Below are 25,228 nucleotides of genomic sequence, written 5' to 3' on the forward strand. Positions count from 1 at the left end.
GCACGCACACACGCACGTACACGTACACACACGCTCGCACATACACGCGTGCGCGCACGAACACACACATTGGCAGGGCCTGCGCCCGCGCAGGCTGTCAGCAAGATTCGATCTGTTTTTTGTACCAAAAACACAAATGAAAAATTGCTAAATTGCGTGCGTGGGCATACGCAGTGCATATTGCAGACACATATTCATAAATATGTGGAGATATTCATAGAATGATATATATATATAGGCTATATATACAAAACATATATAACAATATTATACAAAATTTAAATCATATTTATTATATATTTATATACATATTTGTATATTTAAAATCTAAAAAAATATGCATAAACCAACATAAAAAAATTATTTTGTTGAAGATATGTTTTGTGTGCGTATTGCAAAGCAAGGCGAGATATTTTTATGCATATTTACCCAATTCTAATCCATAATTTGTGTATAAATACAACATGTAACATACACAGTTATTACACATGGATCACTGCTACATTTGGTTTGAATGTTACGTTACGAGTGTTATGTTTGTTAAGTGCACGTTCAATTGTTTATAAAAACCAGCATTAGCTTCTAGAAATGTAAACTCAAACACTCACTGACTTAGGACGTAGGACAGGTGTGTGTGCCCTGGGCGCGTCTGCTTTTGAGAGGCTGTGTTATGAAGAGATTAGATGACATTAGATCACAAAGCTCTAGGCCACACACCGCCGTGCCGCGGGGGTGATGCCGGGCCGCGTCGCGCTAAGGCACGTCTCCACTCTGCCACAACAAGTTCTCTCTGCAGAGATGTTGTCATCGTGAGTGATTGACGTCAGCCACGTTTCTTAGTCATGACATCATGGTGATGTCGTCACCAAGACCTTGCCGTTCGTCCAATCGGATGAATCCCGGGGGGGAAGGTCACACAAGTGATGTGGTAATTAGTGAGCAACCACAGGGGGGATCCATCGTAAACACCTCACACCGTCTCAAGAAGGTGTGAGGTGTGAGGTGAGGTGTTTTACAGAGGTAATAATGACACCATAGTGACATCATAGTTATACAGGTCAGTCCTGGTCATATATTCACATCATATTGATGTAACAGTGCATTCATATCCACAGAGCAATCCCGAATGACATCACAGTGATGTTACTCTACGCTTATGTACACAGAGCTAACCCTAACGACATCACAGTGACATCAAAGAGACTCTATGCTTATGTCGGTTGGAGCTGATCCTAACGGCATCCCAGTGACATCATAGTGACATCATGTTACTCTATGTTTACATCCACAGAGCTAACCCTAACGAACGCCCGCAACTAACTCGCCCAACCAAGCTCTTCCGGCTGCCTGTGTGTCTGAGAGAGAGGGCGTGAGTGTGTGTGTGTGTGTGTGTGTGTGTGTGTGTGTGTGTGTGTGTGCGTGTGTGTGTGTGTGTGTGTGTGTGTGTGGTCATGTCGGGGATGACCAGCGGTGTGTGTGTGGACAGCGACCTCTCCTCCATGCTACAGAGGGGAGGCCCTACACACACCCACCACCCCAATCACCATGGTTACGGCAGCCAGGGACAGGTGAGTGACATCTGCATATGTTTTACAGACACAGGGTCAAAGGCCAGCGGCCTCCTGATGGAGGGATGAGAGAGGAGAGACAGAACAATGGGGGGAGGAGAGAGGAGAGACAGAATGACGGAGGGATGAGAGAGGAGAGACAGAACGACGGAGGGAGGAGAGAGGAGAGACAGAACGAAGGAGGGAGGAGAGAGGAGAGACAGAACGACGGAGGGATGAGAGAGGAGAGACAGAACGACGGATAGAATCAGAATGACGGAGGGATGACAGAATAGAGTGACAGAAGGATGGAGAGATGACATAGAAGAGCAGTATGACCAAGGGACGAGAGAGTCAGAAGGACGGAGGGAGGATAGAGGAGAGGAGGCATAACGACGGAGAGAGATGATAAGAGAGAACGACCACGGGGGGACGACGACGAGAGACGGAGCGAAGGAGGGCCTGACAGAGCAGTGAGCGGGAGAGCCACGGCACTCCCCCCCCCCCACCACTGACCCTAACGCCGCCGGCCCTGTCCCCCCCCCCAGGTGGGCTGCTCCAGCCTGGGCCCCTCCATGCTGGACTACAGCGCCGAGATGGAGCGCTACCGCTCGTCCATCGCCAGCTTCTACAAGACCAACGTCAACATGAACGTGGCCAACTTCCCGCAGTCGGCCAAGCTGGCCGCCCGGCTGGCGGCGGCCACGCCCATCTTCCCGCCCACCGCCGCCCGCATCAGCGCCATGGCCTCCGCCCCCTGGGGCTGCCCCGACAACAACATGAACATCAACATGAACCACCCGGCCGCCATGTTCTGGGGCCGGCCCAAGTCCCACCACCACCACCACGCGGCGGCGGCGGCGGCGGTGGCGGCGGCGGGCGGCGGCGGCGGCGGCGTGGCCGGCCACGTGACCACGCACCCGCACCGGACCAGCATGCACCAGGGCATGGGGGCGGGAGGGGGAGGAGCGAACGACGGGGAGGGCGCCGGCAAACACGGACACGCCGTGGCCTCGCTGCCCGCCGCGCAGGAGGCCACGCACCACCACGCCATGGCGCACAGCAACGGCAACTTCCTGCCGGGCTACGGCGGCGGCGGCGGCGGCGGCGGCGGCGGCGGGGGCGTGGGGGCGGAGTGCGGGGGGATGGGCAAGCAGGGCCACGCCCTGCCGGACATGATGGGCCTGTCGGACGGCGGCGGCTTCCTCGGGGGGCTGGGCCTGCCGCCGGGGGTCATCGTCATGGCGATGGGGTCGCCGGGCGGCGGAGTCTCGGACTCCAGCAGCGCCTTCCAGATGACGGGCGGCCAGCAGCAGGCCAGCTCCTCCCCCTGCCCCTCCTCCTCCCCCTCCTCCTCGGGGGTGGCGGGGGCCGGGGGCGGGGCCTCGTCGTCGGGGACGGTCGCCAAGAGGAAGAGGAAGCGCTGCGGGGTGTGCGGGCCGTGCCGGCGCCTCATCAACTGCGGCGTGTGCTCTTCCTGTCGGAACAGGAAGACGGGTCATCAGATCTGTAAGTTCAGGAAGTGTGAAGAGCTGAAGAAGAAGGCTGGAGGACTGGAGGTACGCACGCGCGCATGCACGCGCGCACGCACGCGCGTGCACACACACACACACACACACACATATACACATTCACAGTCAGACACATCACACACACACAAAAACCTCACCATACATAACCATACACAGACAGACAGACATGCGCACACACACACACACACACACACACACACACACACACACACACACACACATAAGCACATCTCTCAAAGCACTTGTTCCATTGCTGGCTGACTGACAGAGCATGTGTGTGTGTGTGTGTGTGTGTGTGTGTGTGTGTGTGTGTTAATGTAAGGTAATAGTTTATTGATGTCAACGTTATAAAACATCTAATGTAGAAAACAATGAATGGCCAGACACTTTGTCACTCTCTCTCTCTCTCTCTCTCTCTCCCTCTATCTCTCACTTGAACTCTATCACTCTCTCTTAAAATAAAACTTTAAACATTTACATTGCAAACGTTTTCAAATTAAACCAAGGCAAAATAATGTGTAGATGTTAGTGAGTTGATCAGTGTGTGTGTGTGTGTGTGTCTGTGTGCGTGTGCATGTGTGTGTGTGTGTGTGTGTGTGTGTGCGTGTGCGCGTGTGATTTCAATGCAATTTCACAGTCTTGCCTCATTTCTCCTTTGTGTCTTTGATGTAAGAGTGACTTTGTCTCAGCCAATCAGGAAGGCATTATGAATCTGTGATTCCCCAAGCCTTGTGGGAAGTTTATTGTAACCCCGTCTCTCTCTCCCCAGCGCCCACCCTCTGTTCCGACCGGCGAGGCGTTCCGTTGGTTCTTCTAGAACCCCTTCTTCACCAATGGGAGATCAGAGAGAGGACAACCAGGAAGTTGGTCCACCGTAATGTGGCCCACAGTCAGGATATTTGGATTACGACCGACTGTTTACAACCCCAATGCAATTTGTACAAACTACAAATCAAATGTTACCGGAGTCAGGACTTGCTGAAAGAGGAGGAGACGATGGTGGTTCCATGTTGGCCTAGTCTGATTCAGATCTCACTCAACTAGCAGGCCTTGCTAAACCAGCTAGCCATTTGTAACCAGCTAGCATCGTTAAAAAAGGCTAGCCTTGCTCGTCAAACTAGTTTAATTCAACAAGCTAGCCTTGTGAATCAAGCTAGCCGTGTCCATCAAGGTAGCCTTGTTAAACGATCTAGCCTTTTCAGCAGTTCATAAGAATACCAGTTAGCGTCGGAGTAGAGTCAGTCAGGCTAGCTGGCTAGCCATGCTACTTGTCTCTTCATACCGCTCAGTATTCAACCATTCACAGCTAATCCACTAGCAGTACTTTATTTTCAGTCCATCAATATGATCTTTACCTCAACTAAAAGCCTGGCGTTATTATTGTGTAAAATTTATCTAATAGCCCATTTAGCAAGTTCATTATAACAAAATGACGTGACTGGGGAGCACTTTCTACACCTCCAAGATTTGTCACTTGACAAAAATTGAAGACGACAATGCGAAAATTGTTTGTGATTGGTCCGAAAAAATCAAGGAGGGCATGATTTATTTTGTTTTATTTACCACAATTCCGATTTCCCTTCTCCATGGAGACCGGTCTTAACTCATGGAAACGTTCAGTGATCAAACTACAAATCAAGTGCGTCAACAAGAAACTTCTTGGGTCTCAGCCAACCAAAATGTTTGTAACTTATTTTGAAATATGCTGCCCGCTTAATCCAAACTCCACGTTAGTGTCAGCTCACAGCCAGGTGTCTCCTATCCTCCGGAACAGTCCAGACTATCTCTGTGGCGCCAACAAGGACCAAGTTTTATAAAGACTGTACCCTGTAGCCCTGAAAAAGGCCCGCTGGGAACCAAACAATGAACTACAACTTCTCCAGGACTACAATACCCATATCACTGTTGTGTGTCCCCACTGTCTACCTCCTGGGCCAGAGTTCAGAATGCACATTGACGACTAAAAGACGATTGATGACTCGCTTTGATTGACAAACACATGGATGCAGCTGTAGACCAGAATCAAGAGAATCCGGATTAAGCGTCTACACTGGATTGGTCGTCGGTGTGTGAACACTGTTGGTGAACTTAGGGGAGGGGCTTATTTTATAGGGGTGGGGTTGGGGTTCAAACTGTGAAACACACACACGCACGCACACACTCGCCCACAAACACACACTCACACACACACACACATACATACATTAGGTACAAACATGCATTCATCAAAGGTATAGAAATACAACATACATACACTAAGGTACACAGAAGGACGTATACTTTGTACACACACACACACACACACACACACACACGACAGGTAATGGCGATGGTGACGACGGCTGCGACCACATCACCATCTGTTAAGCACCTCATCACCATGGTAACCTCGTCACCACGGTAACCTCATCACCATGGTAACAGGACAGTGTTACAGAAATGTGTCTCAGAATAAAACAAAAAAAACAAAGTTCAAATAAACTGCCAGAAAGTTGCGTTGAACGGCTCATTGTTGTAACGGTTACATCATCAGGCCCTGATTCTGGGTAGCCAGGCAGGACTCCTCCGTGGGCTCAGTACCGTCCCAGACTTTATTCACACGCACCTGAAACGCACACACACACACACACACACACACACGCACCTGAAACGCACACACACACACACACACACACACACACACACACACACCTGAAACACGCACACACACACACACACACACACACACCCCTGAAACATACACACAATGGGAGCAGCAGGAGGAGGAGGGAGCAGTTTTTTTCTTTGTATAAAGATTTAACAAAAGAAAAATTTTCAAATCTCTGTGTGTCAGAGAGAGAGAGAGAGAGAGAGAGGGAGAGGGAGACAGGAATGAGAGAGTGACAACCAGAGAGAGAGAGAATAGTTAGAGAGTGAGAGACAGACAAAGAGAGAGAGATGAGAAGAGTGAGTGAGAGAGAGAGAGGGATAGAGGGAGAGGGATCTAGTGAGAAGAATAATGGACAAAGATGGATGAGAGGGAGATCAAGAGATGGATCAAGGGAGAGATGGAAAGGGAGAGCGAGAGATCGGGAGAGAGAACGTAAACAAAGTGTCTGATGATTGCATCATAGAATACTCAGAGCCTTCAGAATCTTCCAGAGCTGTGTGTATGTGAATGTGAATGTGAAGGTGAGGGTGTGTGTGTGTGTATGTGTGTGTATGTGCGTGCGTGTGTGCGTGTGTGTGCGTGTGCAAGAGACAGAGAGTGAGGCAGAGGAAGGTAGAGCAGCCATTAAAATGTTTTTGTGTGCATGCATGCATCAAAGATGGCACCTCCGTCGGTGTGTGTGTGTGTGTGTGATGGTGTATCCATCATACAGCAGAGAGACTACCTCCTTCTCTCCATGACGACCCTGCCGTGTTGCCTGGCAACAGCGGTAACAATGGAAGCTGGTGCTGGTGTTGTGGAAGGTGGGCGGAGCCTATGCTTCCTGTTCATCTCTGATTTCCATGACAGAGAGACAGAGAGAGAGCGAGAGCGAGAGATTATTCATATGTGAAATACAGCAGCAGCAGCAGCAGAGAGCGGGGGGGGGGAGGATGAGACGGAGAGGAAGGCAGAGAAAGGGTGAGAGAGAGAGAGAGAGAGAGAGAGAGAGAGAAACAGAGAGGGATAAGACAATGTGAGAGTGAGACCGAGACGAAGAGCAGGAGGAGGGCTGCCATCTTGGAACTGTCATCTCGCTCTGCTCCCCCATTCTGTCCATCTTCCTCCTTCCACAAATCATGCCATCCTTCCACTTAAAGTACCAGCCCTGTGTGTGTGTGTGTGTGTACGCATGCCAGTGTGTGTGTGGGCCAGTGTGTGTGTGTGTGTGCGTGCCTGTGTGTGTAATAGCCATTTAATTAGACCCTGATTGTCTTAATTAGTGTGGAAACACCAGACCTCTCACTCTCTAGGGCCTCTCTTTTCTCACGCTCCCCCCCTCCCCCTCCCTCCCTCTCCCTCCCCCTCTCTCGCCCCCTCCCCCCCTCCCTCCCTCCCCCTCTCTCTCTCTCTTCTCCCCATAACCTCTAGAGACTCATTAGGTTTGGTTTCCTCCTGATGGAAAGGAGAAAGGAGGCGCAAGGAGGAGAAAGGAGAGGAGGGTAAAGGATAGGAGAGAGAGGAGACGAGAGGAGAGGAAGGCAAAGGGAGAGGAGAGGAGGAGGAGGAGGAGAGAAGGAGATAAAAGAGTGGAGAGAAGGGGAGAGAGGAGTACCACAGAGGGGGGATGAGGGGAGGAGGGGAGAATAAAAGACAGGAGAGAGAAAAACCGAGCTGGAGAACAGGGAGCCTATAGCCTAGTGGTTAGGATGTTGGACGCACAGCAAGAAGGCTCTGGGTTTGATCCCCATGTCTGCATTCTGCCTGTAGACACGAGCAAGGGGCTAACCTAAAGACGTGTACAGAGATGTAAATCCAGTTAAGTTCCTCGCCTCTTCCTCCTGCCATCTGAGTGACGCTCCAGGAAATAGACTTGCCCACACTAATGGGCGACTTAGTGCGGAAAGGCCTGGGACAAGTTTTATGATAATTATGTACTATATATATAAATTAACAACGAACGTTTGAATCTCCAACTTCAACTAATGAAGCCCTTTAGGATACGTCGTAGATTGCAGAGAAGCAAGTCTTTGGTTCCCCCTGGTGTTCAAACATGTGGACTACATCTGTGTTTGTATTAATATATTATATATTCTACATACGTATATACACATTTAAATATACGTATATAAACGTATACATACTGTTAATATTTTTTTCATATGTATAAATATATATTGTATTATTGTACGTATATACATGAGTTTATGTGTAAACACAAATAAATATAAGTGTATATGCATGTATATATATATATGTAGATATAATATATATTTGTGTAAGTATATATATATATATAATATATAAATAATATACACACACAAATTATAATTGAAATAAATACTTTTTAGATAATAAAGACAGGCAATATGATTCTGTCCAAAACATTTATTCTCACTCACACACACACACACACACACACACACACACACACACACACACACACACACACACACACACACACACACACACACACACACACACACACACACACACACACACACACACACACACACACACACACACACACACACCTCCTATTTTGAGTGATTGTAAAATGTGGTTAAGCCTCTGGACACTGAGGAAGTCTTCCTAGAAGATACGGCAGAGAGCCAACGGCAGGTTTGGTCAGAAGGACTCGGCTCCACCGCAATCACTTCTTCATCATCATCTTCATCATCTTCTGCGTTCAATACATCATGATTGGCTGAACCTGCTGTCAATCTCTATGATGAGCTACACCCAGAATAGTAAAAAACAAACATTAAATAGTGGACCAGATTTTTTTCCCTTTCTCTCACACACACACACACACACACACACACACACACACACACACACACACACACACACACACACACACACACACACACACACACACACACACACACACACACACACACACACACACACACACACACACTACAGTATGGAGTTAAAATTGATAAATTCATATAAAATTCCTCATTGGTCAGTTTGAAACCCGTCGGTTGTGGGTGGCGAGCGCAACGGCACACGCCTACTCCACGTGGAAGTCCGTGATGTGTGTGTGTTTGGCGGCGGTGGACACGCACGCGGCGGCGGCGGCGGCGGCGGCGGGATGCTGAAGTTTTAAACACTCCCGCCCGGAGGTCCCGCTCTGAGAGGGGGCGGGGCTTAACGCCGGGGAGGCGGAGCTCTCCCCGTCTGGGCGGAGCTTAGCCGCCGCCGAGGCGTCGTCAACGCCGACGCCGTTGACGACCGGCGGCGGCGGCGGCGGCGTCACGGCGGCGGGGGGCGGGGCTTCAGAGGAGGCAGACGGGCCGCGCGCCGGCGCGACGGGGAGCGCCGCGGCGGTCTCGTCGGCGGCCGCTTCCCGCTCGGGCGCCGTCTCGCCCGGCGGCGGCGGCGGCGGCGGAGTCCATTCGAGGGGGCGGGGCTTGTCGAGGGGGCGGGGCAGAGCGGGCTGGTGCGTCCAGTCGAGCCGCCGGTGGTCACTGAGGGGGCGGGGCCTGGTCCACTCCAGCAGGCCCGCCTCCCCGCGGGGGGGGTCCCACTGGAGGGGGCGTTCCCCGCCGAGGGGGCGTGTCTCCGGGAAGGGGCCGGGGTCACGCAGCGGGCGGGTCCACTCCGGCGGGCGGGTGGTCTGATCCGGCGCCGGCGCCTCGGAGGCGTGCGGGAGGTCTGCGGCGGCGGCGGCGGGCGGAACGGCGGCGGCGAGGTCGCCGCCGCGCTCCTCCGGCTTCTCCCGCGTCCTCTTCCTCCTCTTGGTCTTGGCCCCGGGCCAGGGGAGGGGCGTGCGCGAGTCCTGGCCGCACCCGCCCGGGTTCAGCTGGGCGATCTCGTCCAGGATGGTCGCTAGGAGACGGCTTTCGTCGCCGTCGTCGCTCGCCCCGCCCTCGTCTTCCGCCTTCCTCTTCTCGCCCCGCCTCTCTCCCTCCGGCTCCTCCTCCTCCTCCTCCTCTTCCTCCTCGTCGTCGCTGATGTCCACCGCCAGCACCACCGAGGGCTTTGATTGGCTGTTGGCCTCCGTGTCCGTGCAGTCGGAGCCCCGGGCCAGGATGTTGACGGGAAGCTCGCCCACGATGGCGCCGAGGCCGCCGCCGCCGCCCACGCCCACGCCGCCGCCGCCCGGCTCCACCAGCCGCAGGGCGGGGAGGTCGCAGGCGGAGAAGTCTATTGGCTGACGGGCGGCGAGGTCCGAGAACACGGGGAGGCGGTTGCCGTGGCCGCCGTCGTCGGCGCTACTTTGGCTGTCGATGGTGATGACCACAGGAGAGCTGGGGACGAAAACAACAACACCGCCACCACACAAGGTTACCATAGCGCCCGTCGGTCCGTGTCGCTGAGGTGCGAACCACCGCCGCTCTAGGGGCGGCTCCGTCGTGGAAAACGTCACAATCACGACTATTTTGGTCAACATTGAAATCGCGATTATTCAAACCATTATTTTTGAAAACATGATGCGTTTATTCAGCATTTCTCTCCAAAAAAAAAAACACTTTGTAACCGAGAACCCTTAAAAAAAATACACAAAATGTTAATTTAAAAAAACGTTCTAATCAAAAAATAATGTCCAATTATGTATCCAGCTGTTCTGCAATTTATATAAAAAATTTAATGAGAAAATCGTTTCAACTTGATTATATTAGTTTGGAGATCGTTTGACCCAAAAATCTAAATCACGATAACATTTTGAATAATTGCACAGCCCTACCCCACACATTATGACGCTCTCTCCCCCTCTCTCCCTCTCTCTCCCTCCCTCCCTCCCTGTGGTCACAAAGACGTCCACATGGGGAGGCTGTCACCCGAGTGCGCCCCGTCCTACCTGTTGTGCTGATGCTTCCTGTGGTGGCGTCTCTTCCTCCGCCGTTTGTTCCCAGAGGGGGCGCAGGGGCCCAGCTTCCCCTCGTAGATGATCTCCACGCTGGGGCTGCGATGGCCACCGCCCCCCCCACTGCTACTGCTACTGCTGCTGGGGAGGAGAGGGGAGAACCGTCACATGTACAGTAACACCGCCTGAAGGTGACACCACCAGTACAGTAAGACCACCTGTATAGTAACATCGCCTGTACTGTGACACCACCTGAACAGTAACAACACCTTCAAGTCCTACAAAGTAACTGTTCCTGGTCAAAATCAATATTGCGGGGCAGAGCTGCAGGTATATATTAGTAGGGCTCAGACAGTATGGCCAGAAATGTGTGTCTTTATGATGATCGAGGTCAATACTTAATAATGATGCGCACTACTGCGCCCAACAGAGTGCGTGTAAACCCTAGACACCAGAAGGTGGATCATGGTTTATACGCACTCTGTTGGGCGCAGTGGTGCGCTCTACAGACAGAGGGGTGGTGGGGAGTGGGAGGGGCTGGAGACATGCCTCAACCAAAAAATGTGTTTGGTTCCACTGCTGTACAATTGGTGCTTGTGTCGTTTTTTTGGACGCAGAGTGAAATTGACTCAAGAATAACCGCGTCGCAAATAAATCTCACACATTCATCATCGTTACCGCCAAAGATTTAATCGTTTAAATATCATTTTAATCGCCCAGCGCTCATTATCATCATCATGAAATAAACTATTATTAACACGATGCATCTTCAGCGTGAGCTCACCTCTGGTCTTCACAGACACTGTTGTGTTTGTGTGCGTCCCTCCTCCTCTCCCTCTCTCTCCGCCTTCCCCTCTCTCTCCCTCTCTTCTCCGCTCTCTTCTCCTCTTCTCCTCCTCCTCCTCCCCCCTCCTTGTCTCCGCGGCGACCGCAGCCGGGCCTCCAGGTGGGGTCCCCGTCCTCGTCCAGGTGCCGGCTCTTGTACTTCCTCTTGCCCCCGGGCTTGTCGCTGTGGCGCTGGGGGGGGCAGGGGGGCGAGGAGGAGGAGGAGGAGGAGGGGGGCGTGGGCCGGCGCGAGCGGGGGTACTCCCAGGGCGAGGCGTCGGGGCTGGAGGCCGAGCGCGGCAGCGAGCTGCTGGAGGAGCGCGAGCGCGGCGGGTAGTCCAGCCCGGAGTAGATGGCGGAGTAGAGCGAGCAGCGCTCCCGCGCTCGTCATCCTCCTCCTCCTCTTCTTCCTCCTCCTCCTCCTCCTCCGCCCGTCGTCCTCACAGCCGCCGCCGGCGGTGGGGGGGTGCGGCGGCGGCGGCCGGCTCTCTCTCTCCTGCGGGCGGGGCGAGCCGGAGCTGCAGGACCAGGCGGGCGGGAGCGACCCCGGGCGAGAGGCGGCGGTGGCGGGGGCCGGGCGCGCGCGTCTCTCCGTGCCGGAGGAGGAGGAGGGCGTGGACGCGGAGAGGAGGAGCGTGGGCAGCGGCGGCAGCGCCTCCTCCTTGGGGGGCTTGCCCTCCTGCTGCGGCGGCTCCTCCTCCTCCGTGTCGGAGGAGAGCTGGACCAGCTCCGGCGTGCGCTCGGCCATGGGCTTCACGTAGCCCACGATCAGACACTCCTCCTCGCCGCCGCCGCCGCCCGTCCCCGCCGGAGCGGCCGTCTCCCGCGCTTCGGGGGCCGGCGAGGGCGGGGCCGAGAGCCCGCCGGGCTCGGCCGTGGAGTAGGAGGGGCCGGGCGTGTCCTCGTCCCACGTGGCGAGGCTGAGGAGGCTGGCCGTCGTCGGCTCCGCCGGCTCCTCCCCCTCCGAGATGGCGATGACGGAGCTGTGGGCGGAGCTGCTGAGCCGGTTGGCCGGCGAGGAGGCGGCGCCGGCGCCGGCGCCGAGGGGCTCGTAGACGGCCTGGGCGTCGTAGCGCTCCATGCTGAGGGCCGAGCGGGCGAAGCTGGCCAGCTCGTGCAGGAAGTGCTGGGTGCGGGCCAGCAGGAAGGGCCGCAGCTCGTCCTCCAGGCCGTGCGTGTGCTCCAGGCCGTGGCGGGTGATGCGCGAGGTGATGATGCGCTGCACGATGTCCACCAGGGAGCCGTGCGCGCCGTACAGCACCGTCAGCTCCCGCCTCAGCCAGGGCCGCAGGCGGGCCAGCTGCCCGGGGCTCCGGACGAAGCCCTCGGCGGACACGTCATTCGGCGGCTGCTGCTGCTGCTGCTGTTGCCCCTGGTTACCCAGGAGGGCGCGCACGCCGCTGCGGTAGAGCGCCCGGCGGAACGCCAGCATCTCCCGCTCCCGCAGGCGGCGCGGGGCCCCGCCCCCTTGCTGCACGCGCCGCCGCGCCGCCAGCCGGCTCATCAGGTGGCGGGCCGAGCGGTCGCCGGGCGGCGCGGGCCCCACCGCCCCGCCCAGGCCGGCCAGCCCCTCGAACAGGACGCCCCGGTCCCCGAGCTCCTCCCTCCCCAGCGGCGGCGGCGGCGGCGGCGAGTCCGGGGAGTACGGCGCCAGCGAGGGGAGAGGGGGAGGCGGCGCCGCCGGCGGGAGGACGCCCGCCTGCTCCTCTGTCCGTCTCTCCCTGGCCCGGCTCCCCCCGCCGCCGCCCCTCCCTCCTCCTCCTCCGCCCCCTCTCTCCCTCCTCCTGGCCCCGCCGGACTCCGGGTCGCCCCTCCTCCTCCGCCTCGTCCTCTGCTGCTGCGGCGGCGGCGGCTCCTCCTCGCCGCCGCCGCCGCCTCCGCCGCCTCCGCCGGCCGCCGCCGCCGCCGCCGTGGCAAAGGCGGTCACCATGGCGACGGTGGCGGCCAGGCTGGCGTTGCTGGGCGGCGGCGGCGGCCGCAGGGTGTACTCCTTGAAGTCGTCGTGGGAGCGCACCGAGTGCAGGATGGAGGTGAAGGCCTGCTTGCAGAGGGGGCACTCGGCCTTGTTGTGGGACCACTCCTGGATGCAGGGGAAGCAGAAGCGGTGCAGGCAGCGGTCCAGGTAGGCCAGGTTGTTGAAGCGGTCCAGGCAGATGGGGCACTTGGAGTCCGGCGACGCCTCCTCGTCCCCCGACGCCGCGGGGGGCGAGGGGGGCTTCTTGCTGCTGCCGCCGCCGCCGCTCCCCTGGAGGCCTCCGACGCCGCCGCCGCCGCCGCCCACCTCCACCTCCCGCTCCCCCGGCGGCGCGCCGCTCTCGCGCCGACGCACACGCAGCTTCATCTTGGTGGGCGCCATCACCTGCACACACACACACACACACACACACACACACACACACACGTCTAACAGTTACACCCCTGGTATGCACATATCTACCGCACCCATAGACAGATACACACATATCTACCGCACCCATAGACAAATACACACATATGTAACGCACCCATAGACAGATACACACATATGTAACGCACCCATAGACAGATACACACATATGTAACGCACCCATAGACCGTATACACACACAATGGGTACGTTCCTCTCATTTGAAACGTCACTACGCAAACGTGAATATCTCTGGTGGGAAATGTCAAAACACATTAAGAGAGTGCTGAGCTTTGACCTACATTTATTCCCTTCACCAAAAGGAACCGTGTATTGTTTATCAAATCGAAAGCATGTGAGCCAAGGTCAGCCTTTATGGTTTACTTTATGATGTGCAGCAGCGTTGGCACGGTCCACACCGCCGGATGTCCTTCACAGGACACCGGCTTTTAACCGGTAAAAATGTGTTAATAACCACGGCGTGTCTTTACCATGCATGCATCGGAGTCGCCGGTGACGATACTTTTTTTCCTTTTCATTTCTACAGTGTTCTTTTAATAACTCAAAAGGCCGAACTAATGTTGCAATAGTGGGATCCACTCATCGGTCCGAGTTACCTACAATTATCCCAAAGCAAATAGGTGGTTTGAACATTGTGCAAAGTTGTGATTAAATTACACGACAGCACTAGCACTACTCAATTGAAAACAGACAGAAGCTATTGTGGGTCACGGTCTCACGGATCACCAGAAAAAGAAAAAATAACGTTATTATTAATCGCCATCGAAGATTAATAATTATTAATGACTATTTTCAGTCTCCCTCCGCTGACTACCTCCATCGCCGCCGTATCCATGTTTGAATTCACCGATTGACTCTCGACAGCGCTGGAGAGTGACAGATGGACGTGGCCCAAATTAGAGTCGAAAGGATCCGATTGAATATGATTTCTGCTCTCGGATCGGAGTCACATAGCAGCAAATAAATGGGATTTTCGCTTTCATTGTGATTTCATTCCATTGACGCCTTGGTCCTAAATCAGATACAGGTCAGAACGGTCCGTCGGAACGGAAGGACAGGGTTTGTGAGTCAAACAACCCTCTCCCCCACAGTCTTTATCATGTAATCTCACTCTCTCTCTCACACACACACACACACACACGCACACAGTCATTGTTACCAGTCTGGGTCAATAACACACCTCCCATCATCAGTCTTGTTCAATCACACCATAGCGTACCAGTATGGGTCAACCAAACCACACGTCCGGTTATCCGTCTGTGTCAACCACACACACACGTCCCGTTAGCAGTCTATTCTCTTTACATCCATGTTGTCCTGACCCGTCCAGGTTTATATGACTGAGCTCGACCGACAAGAGGGAGAACAAAACAAACAGCCGGCACACTTCTGATCCCAGAGCCGGTGTGTCGCCCCGGTTCTCTGGTCCGAGAAGAGGACTACTACCCAATGACATCTACATCGACACCAAACGAAGAGACACATCGATGACCTAAAGCTCGTAGGAGAGACAATACAGAAGAGTAGCCTCGGGATAAAACAGTATAGTAGCATCAGGAGGGCTAACAGCATTAGCTCCCCTTCCACCGTACCTTCCTACCGTCTCTCTGGGTCTCTCATGCGTCTTCCTCCTCAGGTTTATGGATTATTAATACTATGGATTGCTATTAATATTAGCAACACACCCCGGGAGGTGGACTTATGGGCCGTCGACGGCTCCCGGGCGTTCATGGGCTAGAAATAACAGTAAATAGAGGCAACTTTCCACTCGGTGTGTGCTTTGGAAATAGCTGAGAGCGACTGGGAGACGCCGCGGTGCATTCTGGGATGTGCAGTGCATGCTGGGATACTGGGACTCTCACGCTCACGAAGAACAACACGGCGTTGCCTCATAGCGGCCTGGAGGAACAAAACCAGCACTGTATCTCCATCATCCTCATACCGCCTTCATAATACTGGATGGAAATAGATGACTTAATTTAAATCGTATTATTTGCGTGAACTGATTTGAATAAAAAAAGAGTTTCAATACGATAAAAAGTTGAGGTAAAATTACTCAAATATGAAATAGCATTCATCAGTGTGTGTAACCACGGGTCCGCCAGGGGGCGACACAACACAATAACACCAGCAAAACGAGTAATCCTCGCATTACTTCAGCATCCCGGAGCTGTACTTCCATAGTTTAATGACAATATCCATGGTTTCTCTGCCACTCGGTGGTCGAATGAGTAAACCATTGAGCTAGTTAATATTATTGCGTTCATTAATCAGGAGTCATGATTCTAAGCAGAAAATCTCTAGAGAGAGTCTTCTCTTTTGTAAGCATCACCTAGCATCAGTTTGTGTTTGTCTGCGACTAGAACAGTAGCCTTAACATGAGTTAACGTTGCTGTTGCTGTTCGTGAAACTAAATGTTGTGTTGTGAATCATCTTATCTTCATGTTGTGACTGCTTGAGATCGCTAAGGTGGATTATTATGGTGTGGGAAGAACGAGTTGTGTCGCCTGGAAACCCTCTTGCACGCCCATCTGTATTAGTGCATATAAGCGGTGATCAGTGTGTCGTGTCCGGTCCCAGGTCCTGCTGGCCCTGGTGGTCTTGTCCTGGTCCTATGTGATCTACGCTAGCCGGGTCGCTGCCCGCTGGCAACTGGAGAGCCGGGACCAGGTCTCCCTGTAACCGGGGACGGGTCCAGCGCACCGTCGATACGGTGGGTCTCGTAGCTTTATAGAGATAATATCTCCTATGTCTCTAAATTGTCCAGGTTAGACCGCGCTAGAATAAATGTATAATTTATTTCTCTCTCTCCAGATCCGGAAGTCTGGGTGTGGGATGAACCATGGACCTGGTCAGAAGCTTCCAGGACATCATCCTCCTGGAAGGAGATCTCTGCTCCAAAACCCTTCTGACCACTTGACCACAAGAAACACTTTCATAAACACTTTTGTGTTTTTTTTTAAACAATATTTACTTTTGTACAGTTCTTAACTGACCAAACACAATAAATAAAGGGTGAAGTGAGTGTTTGTGCTTTATGACTGAATTGTTTGGATGAAGTCGAGATCAGGTCAGAGGTTGGTCGGAGCTTGGGTCCAGATTTTCAAGCTTAGTTCAAAGATGCTCGTCTCCATGACGACTGCATCCTGAGGAACTATTTGGGACCAGGTGAACCTTAGGTCTATTATTTGACCGATGTGTGTGTTTGTGTTTTTATGTGTTTGTAGTTGAGTAACCCAGGGTGGTGGAGGGATGTTTGCACACAGTTGATTAGAACTGCTTTGATGTGTGGATGTGTGTGTGTGTGTGTGTCCTCTAATATGTAAATCCTCCTAATAGAATGAGTAAAGCAGATGAGAGGGAAACATCTTTTGTTGCTCTGTACTGTGAACACGCATTTCATTAGGCAAAACACTCGCTCTCTCTTCTTTCATTCACAAAGACCCATCTCTGTCTCAGTCCCCATCCCTCCATCCATCCCCATCTCTTCCATCCACACACACACAACAGTGTGTGTGTGTGTGTGTGTGTGAGAGAGAGTGCGTGTTGACTCATCTGCACGAGTGGAATTAATTCAATCACAGATGCAGATGGCAGCCCTCTTAGATTCACACACACACACACACACACACACACACACACACACACACACACACACACACACACACACACACACACACACACACACACACACACACATGTTATTTTGCAGTATCACATTAAGAATTCAAATCGATGGATATATTACAATGAGTTGATAGTTCATAATCTTGAATTTTCAACTGAAATGTCTTATTGAATGGTAGTTTATTTATCTGTTTTAATTAAATGGGTAATATAGAACAGTAGTTTATTGATTTATACTAAATGTTTTAATGAAAATAATATTGAACGGAAGTGTATTGATCTTTATTAAATTTCTTTATGAAAGGTCTATTGACCTGTATTTTACTGATCTAAATGTTTTAATTAAATGTCTCATATTGAATGATCGTTTATTGATCTGTATTTGGAAGTGTTTAGAACCACATTTAGAACTGTGGTGCACTCTACTTTGTTCCATGTATTAAATACAAATGGATTAGAACACATCTTCATAACCCTCTCCAACTCTGTTCTCCTCCTTTCCTCCCCCCAACTCTTTCTCCTCCTCTCCTCTCCAATCCTTATCCTAGTCTACCCTAGCTCACTTTCTGTTCCTACCCTCTCCTCCTCCTCTCCTCTCCACCTAATCCTCTCCTTGTCTCCTCCTCTCTACCTTCCTCTCGTCGTCTCCTCTTTCTCTCATGTTGGAGAGGATTCTCAGACCATCTGTGTGACCATCTTCCCCACTTCTCTCTCCCCCCTCCTTCAGTCTTTATTTAATCTCCCCTCCCTTTCCCTGAATATTATGTCTCCTCTCCTTCTCCGCTCTTGCCCTCTTTCTTACTCTCCTCCTCCTCTCTTACCTTCTCTCCTCCCCCCTCTCTTCTCCTCTCCTTTCCTCTCACCTCTCCTCTCTTCCTCCCCTCCCCCCTCTCTTCCCCTCTCCGGAGTCTCCTTCCTCTCCCCTCCAGACCAACATGATACTCTCAGGATAAATCCGTATGGAGTCTGAGTTGCAGAGAAAATACGTTTATTAGCTTGAGCAGTTTTACATCCACCTCACCATGACAGGCCATGGGGTCGGCTGCTAACACACACACAATACACTAATACTGATTATCTCCATCAACACACCCACATCACAAATGAAACGTGGTTACACAAGTCCGACATCATAACACCTTGATGATCTGATTGGTTATCGCCGACCCACTCTGATTGATGGATACATGACTCCAACCAGTTCTAGCTGGTTCTAGCAGTATCTTAAAGGTTAATTTGTGCTGTAACCTGTTGTTCTAACTGGTTATTAACGGTTATACCTGGTTATAACTGATTGTAACAACAAGATTCTGCAAGTATGTTTATTATACAAGCATAAGTATATTTCAAGTGACTCACCTGCAGGCTAACCCTTAAACGCGTTTATATTGACTCGTAACCGCTACCCTTTGTATCAGTCTGTGCATCCCCAGGAGGTCACGGTAAGCATGTGGTTGGATTCAGAGTGATAACTCTTCTGTATCTAGTTAACGGCTCTCAAGTGTTCTCTAAAGACCATCGATCATCGTCGGATCGACGGGCGAACATGATGACATTTCTACAGAGAGCCACCGCAGCCATGAGCGATGACATCGCCGAGGTCAGGGGTCACTCTGGATTGAGGAGCATGTCCCCGTTCACGCTGCCCGGGATGGAACCCAACAGGTCTCTCTCGCTCTCCATATCCATGGGTCCTGGCCTGGCCGGGCTGGGGTTGTCGGGGGCGACGGTCTTGTAGCGCAGGTCGCCTTGTTTCCCCTCCAGCCAATAGGTGACCATGTCTCCCTTACCCTGACAGACAGACAGACAGGCAGAGGGATAGACAGACAGGCGGTGAGATAGACAGAACGCCAGACCGAGAGACAGACAGGCGGACAGATGGACAAGGCAGAGAGACAGAGAGAGAGACAGAGAGAGACCGACACACAGAGAGACTGACAGACAGACAGAGAGCGAGCGAGACAGACGTGCATAGAGACAGATAGAGGGACAGACAGGCAGACATATAGGCAGACAGACAATCAGGCAAGCAGGCGAACAGAGACAGTCAGGCAGACAGAGAGACTCCCAGTCAGTCGCCCAGTACAACCAGTGTAACACGGCGGACGTGGTAGTGGATACGCCGTGGATACGATTGGTGAACAGACCTTGACCTGCTGAACTCCTCTGCAGTGCAGGACGTAGCCTCCGACCTCCTCCAGCAGGAAGAACACACTGGAGCTGCACTGCACCTTCAGGGCTGCACACACTTAGCATTAGCGTCTCATACAGCCACCCAAACCCATGGTATCACCTCTTTAGCATTAGCATCTCATACAGCCACCCAAACCCATGGTATCACCTCTTTAGCATTAGCGTCTCATACAGCCACCCAAACCCATGGTATCACCTCTTTAGCATTAGCGTCTCATACAGCCACCCAAACCCATGGTATCACCTCTTTAGCATTAGCGTCTCATACAGCCACCCAAACCCATGGTATCACCTCTTTAGCATTAGCGTCTCATACAGCCACCCAAACCCATGGTATCACCTCTTTAGCATTAGCGTCTCATACAGCCACCCAAACCCATGGTATCACCTCTTTAGCATTAGCGTCTCATACAGCCACCCAAACCCATGGTATCACCTCTTTAGCATTAGCATCTGCCTCTGTGAGGTAGCTCTCTATAGCCATTGCCATGATGCTTTGATGTTGTTTCTGAGCTTTCCTGGCGTTACCTTCGCTGGTGGACTCCATCCTGGAGGCCGTGTTGACGGTGTCTCCAAACAGACAGTAGCGCGGCATCTTAGTCCCCACCACGCCTGCTACTACTGGTCCTAGAGATAGATACAGACAGATCTTTACAGACAGATGTATACAGACAGATGTATACAGACAGATGTATACAGACAGATCTATACAGACAGATCTTTACAGACAGATCTATACAGACAGATGTATACAGACAGATCTATACAGACAGATCTATACAGACAGATCTATACAGACAGATGTATACAGACAGATCTTTACAGACAGATGTATACAGACAGATCTATACAGACAGATCTATACAGACAGATCTATACAGACAGATCTATACAGACAGATCTATACAGACAGATGTATACAGACAGATATATAAAGACAGATCTATATAGCCATATCTATAAAGACAGATCTATATAGACATATCTATAAAGACAGATCTATATAGACAGATATATAAAGACAATCTTAGCCCCCCCCCCCCCACTGCTGCTACTGCTGGTGCTATATATAGATATAGACAGATCTATATAGACATATCTATAAAGTCAGATCTAAATAGATCTTAGTTCCCCCCACTGCTGCTACTACTGTTACTGTAGAATTATGGGCTGGATAGGTAGATAAAGGTAGATATAGGAGATGTATAGGGCATATGTATAGGGAATATTTATATAGCTAGTTATGGCATATATACATATACCATAACTTTAACTATAACTTTAATTATCTACTTATATGCCCTATATACCTCCCATATCTAGCTTTATCTACCTATGTATATATATATCTATATATATATCTATATATATATATATAGATATATATATATATATATATATAGATGTGTGAGTGTGTGTTTGTGTGTGTGTACCAGCGTGGATCCCAGCCCGTATCTGTAGTTGTGTGTTGGGTTTATGAGGGATCCTGAAGGTCTTGCAGACGGAGACCAGGTCCAGAGCCATGCTGGAGATCTCTGCAGCGTGGAGGATCCCGTTAGCCCGGGGGACCCCCGACACCACCATGTCTATAATAACATATATAATGTATATAATATATAGAATGTATATAATGAACCCCCGACACCACCATGTCTATAATAACATATATAATGTATATAATATATAGAATGTATATAATGAACCCCCGACACCACCATGTCTATAATAACATATATAATGTATATAATATATAGAATGTATATAATGAACCCCCGACACCACCATGTCTATAATAACATATATAATGTATATAATATATAGAATGTATATAATGAACCCCCGACACCACCATGTCTATAATAACATATATAATGTATATAATATATAGAATGTATATAATGAACCCCCGACACCACCATGTCTATAGTAACATATATAATGTATATAATGAACCCCCGACACCACCATGTCTATAGTAACATATATAATGTATATAATATATAGAATGTATATAATGAACCCCCGACACCACCATGTCTATAATAACATATATAATGTATATAATATATAGAATGTATATAATGAACCCCCGACACCACCATGTCTATAGTAACATATATAATGTATATAATATATAGAATGTATATAATGAACCCCCGACACCACCATGTCTATAATAACATATATAATGTATATAATATATAGAATGTATATAATGCACCCCCGACACCACCATGTCTATAGTAACATATATAATGTATATCATATATAGAATGTATATAATGAACCCCCGACACCACCATGTCTATAATAACATATATAATGTATATAATATATAGAATGTATATAATGAACCCCCGACACCACCATGTCTATAATAACATATATAATGTATATAATATATAGAATGTATATAATGAACCCCCGACACCACCATGTCTATAATAACATATATAATGTATATAATATATAGAATGTATATAATGAACCCCCGACACCACCATGTCTACCATATAATAACATATAGAATGTATATAATATATATAATGTACTCCATACATCACCATGTCTACAATAAAATGATATCAATATAACAATATAACTATATATATATAAATAATATTATATATAAATACTGAACCCCGGACACCACCATGTCTACAATATAATATAAATAATATATTTATAATACAATATAATACAAACTGTATATTATATAATATTGAAGGAATATTGTATAATATACAATATTTATACTATATTATATATATCAGATATTTTATATAATATGTATAAGGTATAATATGTATATAACATAAACGGATTAAACCTACAGGCGTCTCCGATGGTCTCCACCTTATAGACGTCGTAGTTGTCGATGATGTCATCAAAGGTGGTGTAGAGGTTGTTGAGGAGGTCCACCACCTGGTAGGGGGTGCTGGAGCTGGACAGCTGGGTGAAGCCTACGATGTCACTACAGAGAGACAGACAGCTGGGTGAAGCCTACGATGTCACTACAGAGAGACAGACAGCTGGGTGAAGCCTACGATGTCACTACAGAGAGACAGACAGCTGGGTGAAGCCTACGATGTCACTACAGAGAGACAGACAGCTGGGTGAAGCCTACGATGTCACTACAGAGAGACAGACAGGTACCTAAATAAGAGAGACAGGTGCCTAGAGAAGACAGACAGGTATCTAATGAAGACAGACAGGTGCCTAAAGAAGACAGACAGGTACCTAATGAAGACAGACAGGTGCCTAAAGAAGACAGACAGGTACCTAAAGAAGACAGACAGGTACCTAAAGAAGACAGACAGGTGCCTAAAGAAGACAGACAGGTACCTAAAGAAGACAGACAGGTGCCTAAAGAAGACAGACAGGTACCTAAAGAAGACAGTAGCACTGATGTAGCTCTGGGCCTGAGAAGGTTTTCCCTGCCGGAGGTCATCAGCTACCTGCTTAGGAAGCATACCTGCAAGACACCATTATATGTGTTATAATTCATAAATGTGTGTGTGTGTGTGTGTGTGTGTGTGTGTGTGTGTGTGTGTGTGTGTGTGTGTGTGTGTGTGTGTGTGTGTGTGTGTGTGTGTGTGTGTGTGTGTTTGTGAGGGCAGGCATGAGTGTTAGTGTGCGTGTGTGTGTGTGGCGTGTCTGTCTATGTGTACGTGGGTCCTTGTGTGTGTGTGTGTGTGTGTGTGTGTGCGTGCGTGCGTGCGTGCGTGCGTGCATGCGTGCGTGCGTGTGTGTGTGTGTGTGTGCGTGCGTGCGTGTGTGTGTACTGTAGAGCAGTCTGTCTGTCTTCTGTTTCTCGTGCATGAGGTCCTGAGTTCTCTCAGCTACCAGAACCTCCAGGTGCCGGCTGTACTTCTCCATCTGACACACACACGCACACACACGCACACACACACACGCGCACACACACACACATATATATATCATGTCCACAGGGCTGACTTGGTCAGGGTTAAGGGTTAAGGGTTAAGGGTTAAGGGTTAAGGGTTAAGGGTCAGTACCAGGTTCATCATCATGTCCACAGGGCTGACTTTGTCAGGGTTTATTCGGTTCACAAACTTCCTGATCTGCTCGAATGTCGGTCGGTGGGCGGGGTTTGCGGTGCGACATCGCCGAATCAGCTGCGGAGACACACACACACACACACACACACACACACACACACACACACACACACACACACACATCAAGAGCACATAGGTGGAAATATAAGACAACACACACATACACACCAACATGGCAACATGGGTGGAGGAGACAAGGCAACACACACACACACACACACACACACACACACACACACACACACACACACACACACACACACACACATACCTCTACATAGTCAGCAGGACAGGGGCAGCAGTTGTCAGTCTTACTGGAGATGAGCTCTGGGAGAGGAGGACACCATGCACACTCCAGACTCGAGTCTTCTACCTGGAACACAGGAGAAAACACTAGAAAACACAAGAGAATACACTAGAAAACACAGGAGAATACACTAGAAAACACAGGAGAATACACTAGAAAACACAGCAGAATACACTAGAAAACACAAGAGAATACACTAGAAAACACAGGAGAATGCACTAGAAAACACAAGAAAATACACTAGAAAACACAGCAGAATACACAGAAGAACACACAGTAGAATACACAGGAGAATACACTAGAAAACACAGAAGAATATACTAGAAAACACAGCAGAATACACAGAAGAACACACAGTAGAATACACTAGAAAACACAGACGAATACAATGGGAAACACAGTAGAATAAAGTAGAATAAACAATAAAAAAACACAGTAGAATACACAGAGACACAGTAGAATACACAGTAGTGTTGAACTGGCAGTAAGCCAATGAGAGGACTAGTTCACTCAATAAGTGACAGGACAGTAAACCAATGAGAGGACTAGTTCACTCAATTAGTGACAGGACAGTAAGCCAATCAGAGGACTAGTTCACTCAATTAGTGACAAGACAGTAAGCCAATCAGGGGACCTGTTCACTCAATTAGTGACAGGACAGTAAGCCAATCAGAGGACTAGTTCAATCAATTGAAGTGACGGGACTGATTGCAACCAGAAGAGCTTACCGGAACTGGGTCGCTGCGAGTGGCGATCTCCAGTAGAATGACAGAAAAACTGGAAATGCAGAGGGTTAGTGACAGAGAAGAGAGAGAGTGTGTGTGTGTGTGTGTGTGTGTGTGTGTGTGTGTGTGTGTGTGTGTGTGTGTGTGTGTGTGTGTGTGTGTGTGTGTGTGTGTGTGTGTGCGTGCGTGCGTGCGTGTGTATGCGCTACCTGAACACATCTCCGGCCAGTGAAGGCTCAGTATCAGGGTCTTGACATTCAGGGGGCGTGTACACCTCCAGTAGTCTCTGCTGATAGGAGGAGAGAGGCTCCTTCTTGTCCTGCTTACGATAGGTCCTCAGCCCGTAGTCTGATTGGCCCGACCACATGTCAATCAATAAATAGATAATTAGTAGTATAATAGTTCATTAGAGTTGTAAAGCATTCTTTGTAACAAATGTCTCTAGGATATGAATACATGAATGTATAGAGAGTGGATTAAAGACCTGAGATCTGATTCTCAACATAGACTACAGTAGACTCTATGAGATCTGATTCTC

General features: G+C 50.2%; 3 protein-coding genes and 1 long non-coding RNA gene across 4 annotated transcripts in view; 2 read left to right on the forward strand and 2 right to left on the reverse strand.

Annotated features, from left to right (window-relative positions):
- Window positions 1-1,387: 1,387 nt before the first annotated feature.
- On the forward strand, window positions 1,388-5,549 carry LOC311368813 (uncharacterized protein). Its single transcript, XM_084487583.1, has 3 exons — window positions 1,388-1,568; window positions 2,096-3,106; window positions 3,849-5,549. Exons 1-3 carry the CDS (start codon window positions 1,452-1,454, stop codon window positions 3,894-3,896), a joined length of 1,176 nt encoding a protein of 391 aa, XP_084343709.1. The 5' UTR covers window positions 1,388-1,451; the 3' UTR covers window positions 3,897-5,549.
- Window positions 5,550-8,209: 2,660 nt separating this feature from the next.
- toporsb (topoisomerase I binding, arginine/serine-rich b) lies at window positions 8,210-15,528 on the reverse strand. Its single transcript, XM_084487202.1, is given in 5 exon segments — window positions 8,210-9,967; window positions 10,519-10,665; window positions 11,309-11,634; window positions 11,636-13,708; window positions 15,349-15,528. Coding segments are annotated over 4 exon segments (3,783 nt in total). The 5' UTR covers window positions 13,706-13,708; window positions 15,349-15,528; the 3' UTR covers window positions 8,210-8,727.
- A 380-nt stretch (window positions 15,529-15,908) lies between these two features.
- LOC311368217 lies at window positions 15,909-16,781 on the forward strand. Its single transcript, XR_014639894.1, has 3 exons — window positions 15,909-16,077; window positions 16,337-16,469; window positions 16,571-16,781. It is a non-coding gene; the product is annotated as an uncharacterized lncRNA (long non-coding RNA).
- A 2,210-nt stretch (window positions 16,782-18,991) lies between these two features.
- LOC311368636 (atrial natriuretic peptide receptor 2) overlaps window positions 18,992-25,228 on the reverse strand; it is a gene marked incomplete at both ends in the record, with an annotated part of 14,885 nt that continues 8,648 nt past the window's right edge. The window contains 11 exon segments of the mRNA XM_084487440.1: window positions 18,992-19,174; window positions 19,531-19,622; window positions 20,105-20,203; window positions 21,010-21,162; window positions 22,411-22,550; window positions 22,964-23,051; window positions 23,362-23,455; window positions 23,596-23,715; window positions 23,930-24,031; window positions 24,694-24,742; window positions 24,900-25,038. Coding sequence (XP_084343566.1) covers window positions 18,992-19,174; window positions 19,531-19,622; window positions 20,105-20,203; window positions 21,010-21,162; window positions 22,411-22,550; window positions 22,964-23,051; window positions 23,362-23,455; window positions 23,596-23,715; window positions 23,930-24,031; window positions 24,694-24,742; window positions 24,900-25,038 — 1,259 coding nt within the window.

This window comes from Micromesistius poutassou (assembly GCF_964030765.1).
Source record: "Micromesistius poutassou genome assembly, chromosome: 23".
NCBI lineage: Eukaryota > Metazoa > Chordata > Actinopteri > Gadiformes > Gadidae > Micromesistius > Micromesistius poutassou.

Coding starts and splice junctions, on each gene's coding strand:
- LOC311368813 (XM_084487583.1), top strand. CDS start 1,452: ATGTCGGGGATGACCAGCGGTGTGTGTGTGGACAGCGACCTCTCCTCC. Junction 1,569..2,095: donor GTTACGGCAGCCAGGGACAG/GTGAGTGACATC, acceptor CCCCCCCCCCAG/GTGGGCTGCTCCAGCCTGGG. Junction 3,107..3,848: donor AGAAGGCTGGAGGACTGGAG/GTACGCACGCGC, acceptor CTCTCTCCCCAG/CGCCCACCCTCTGTTCCGAC.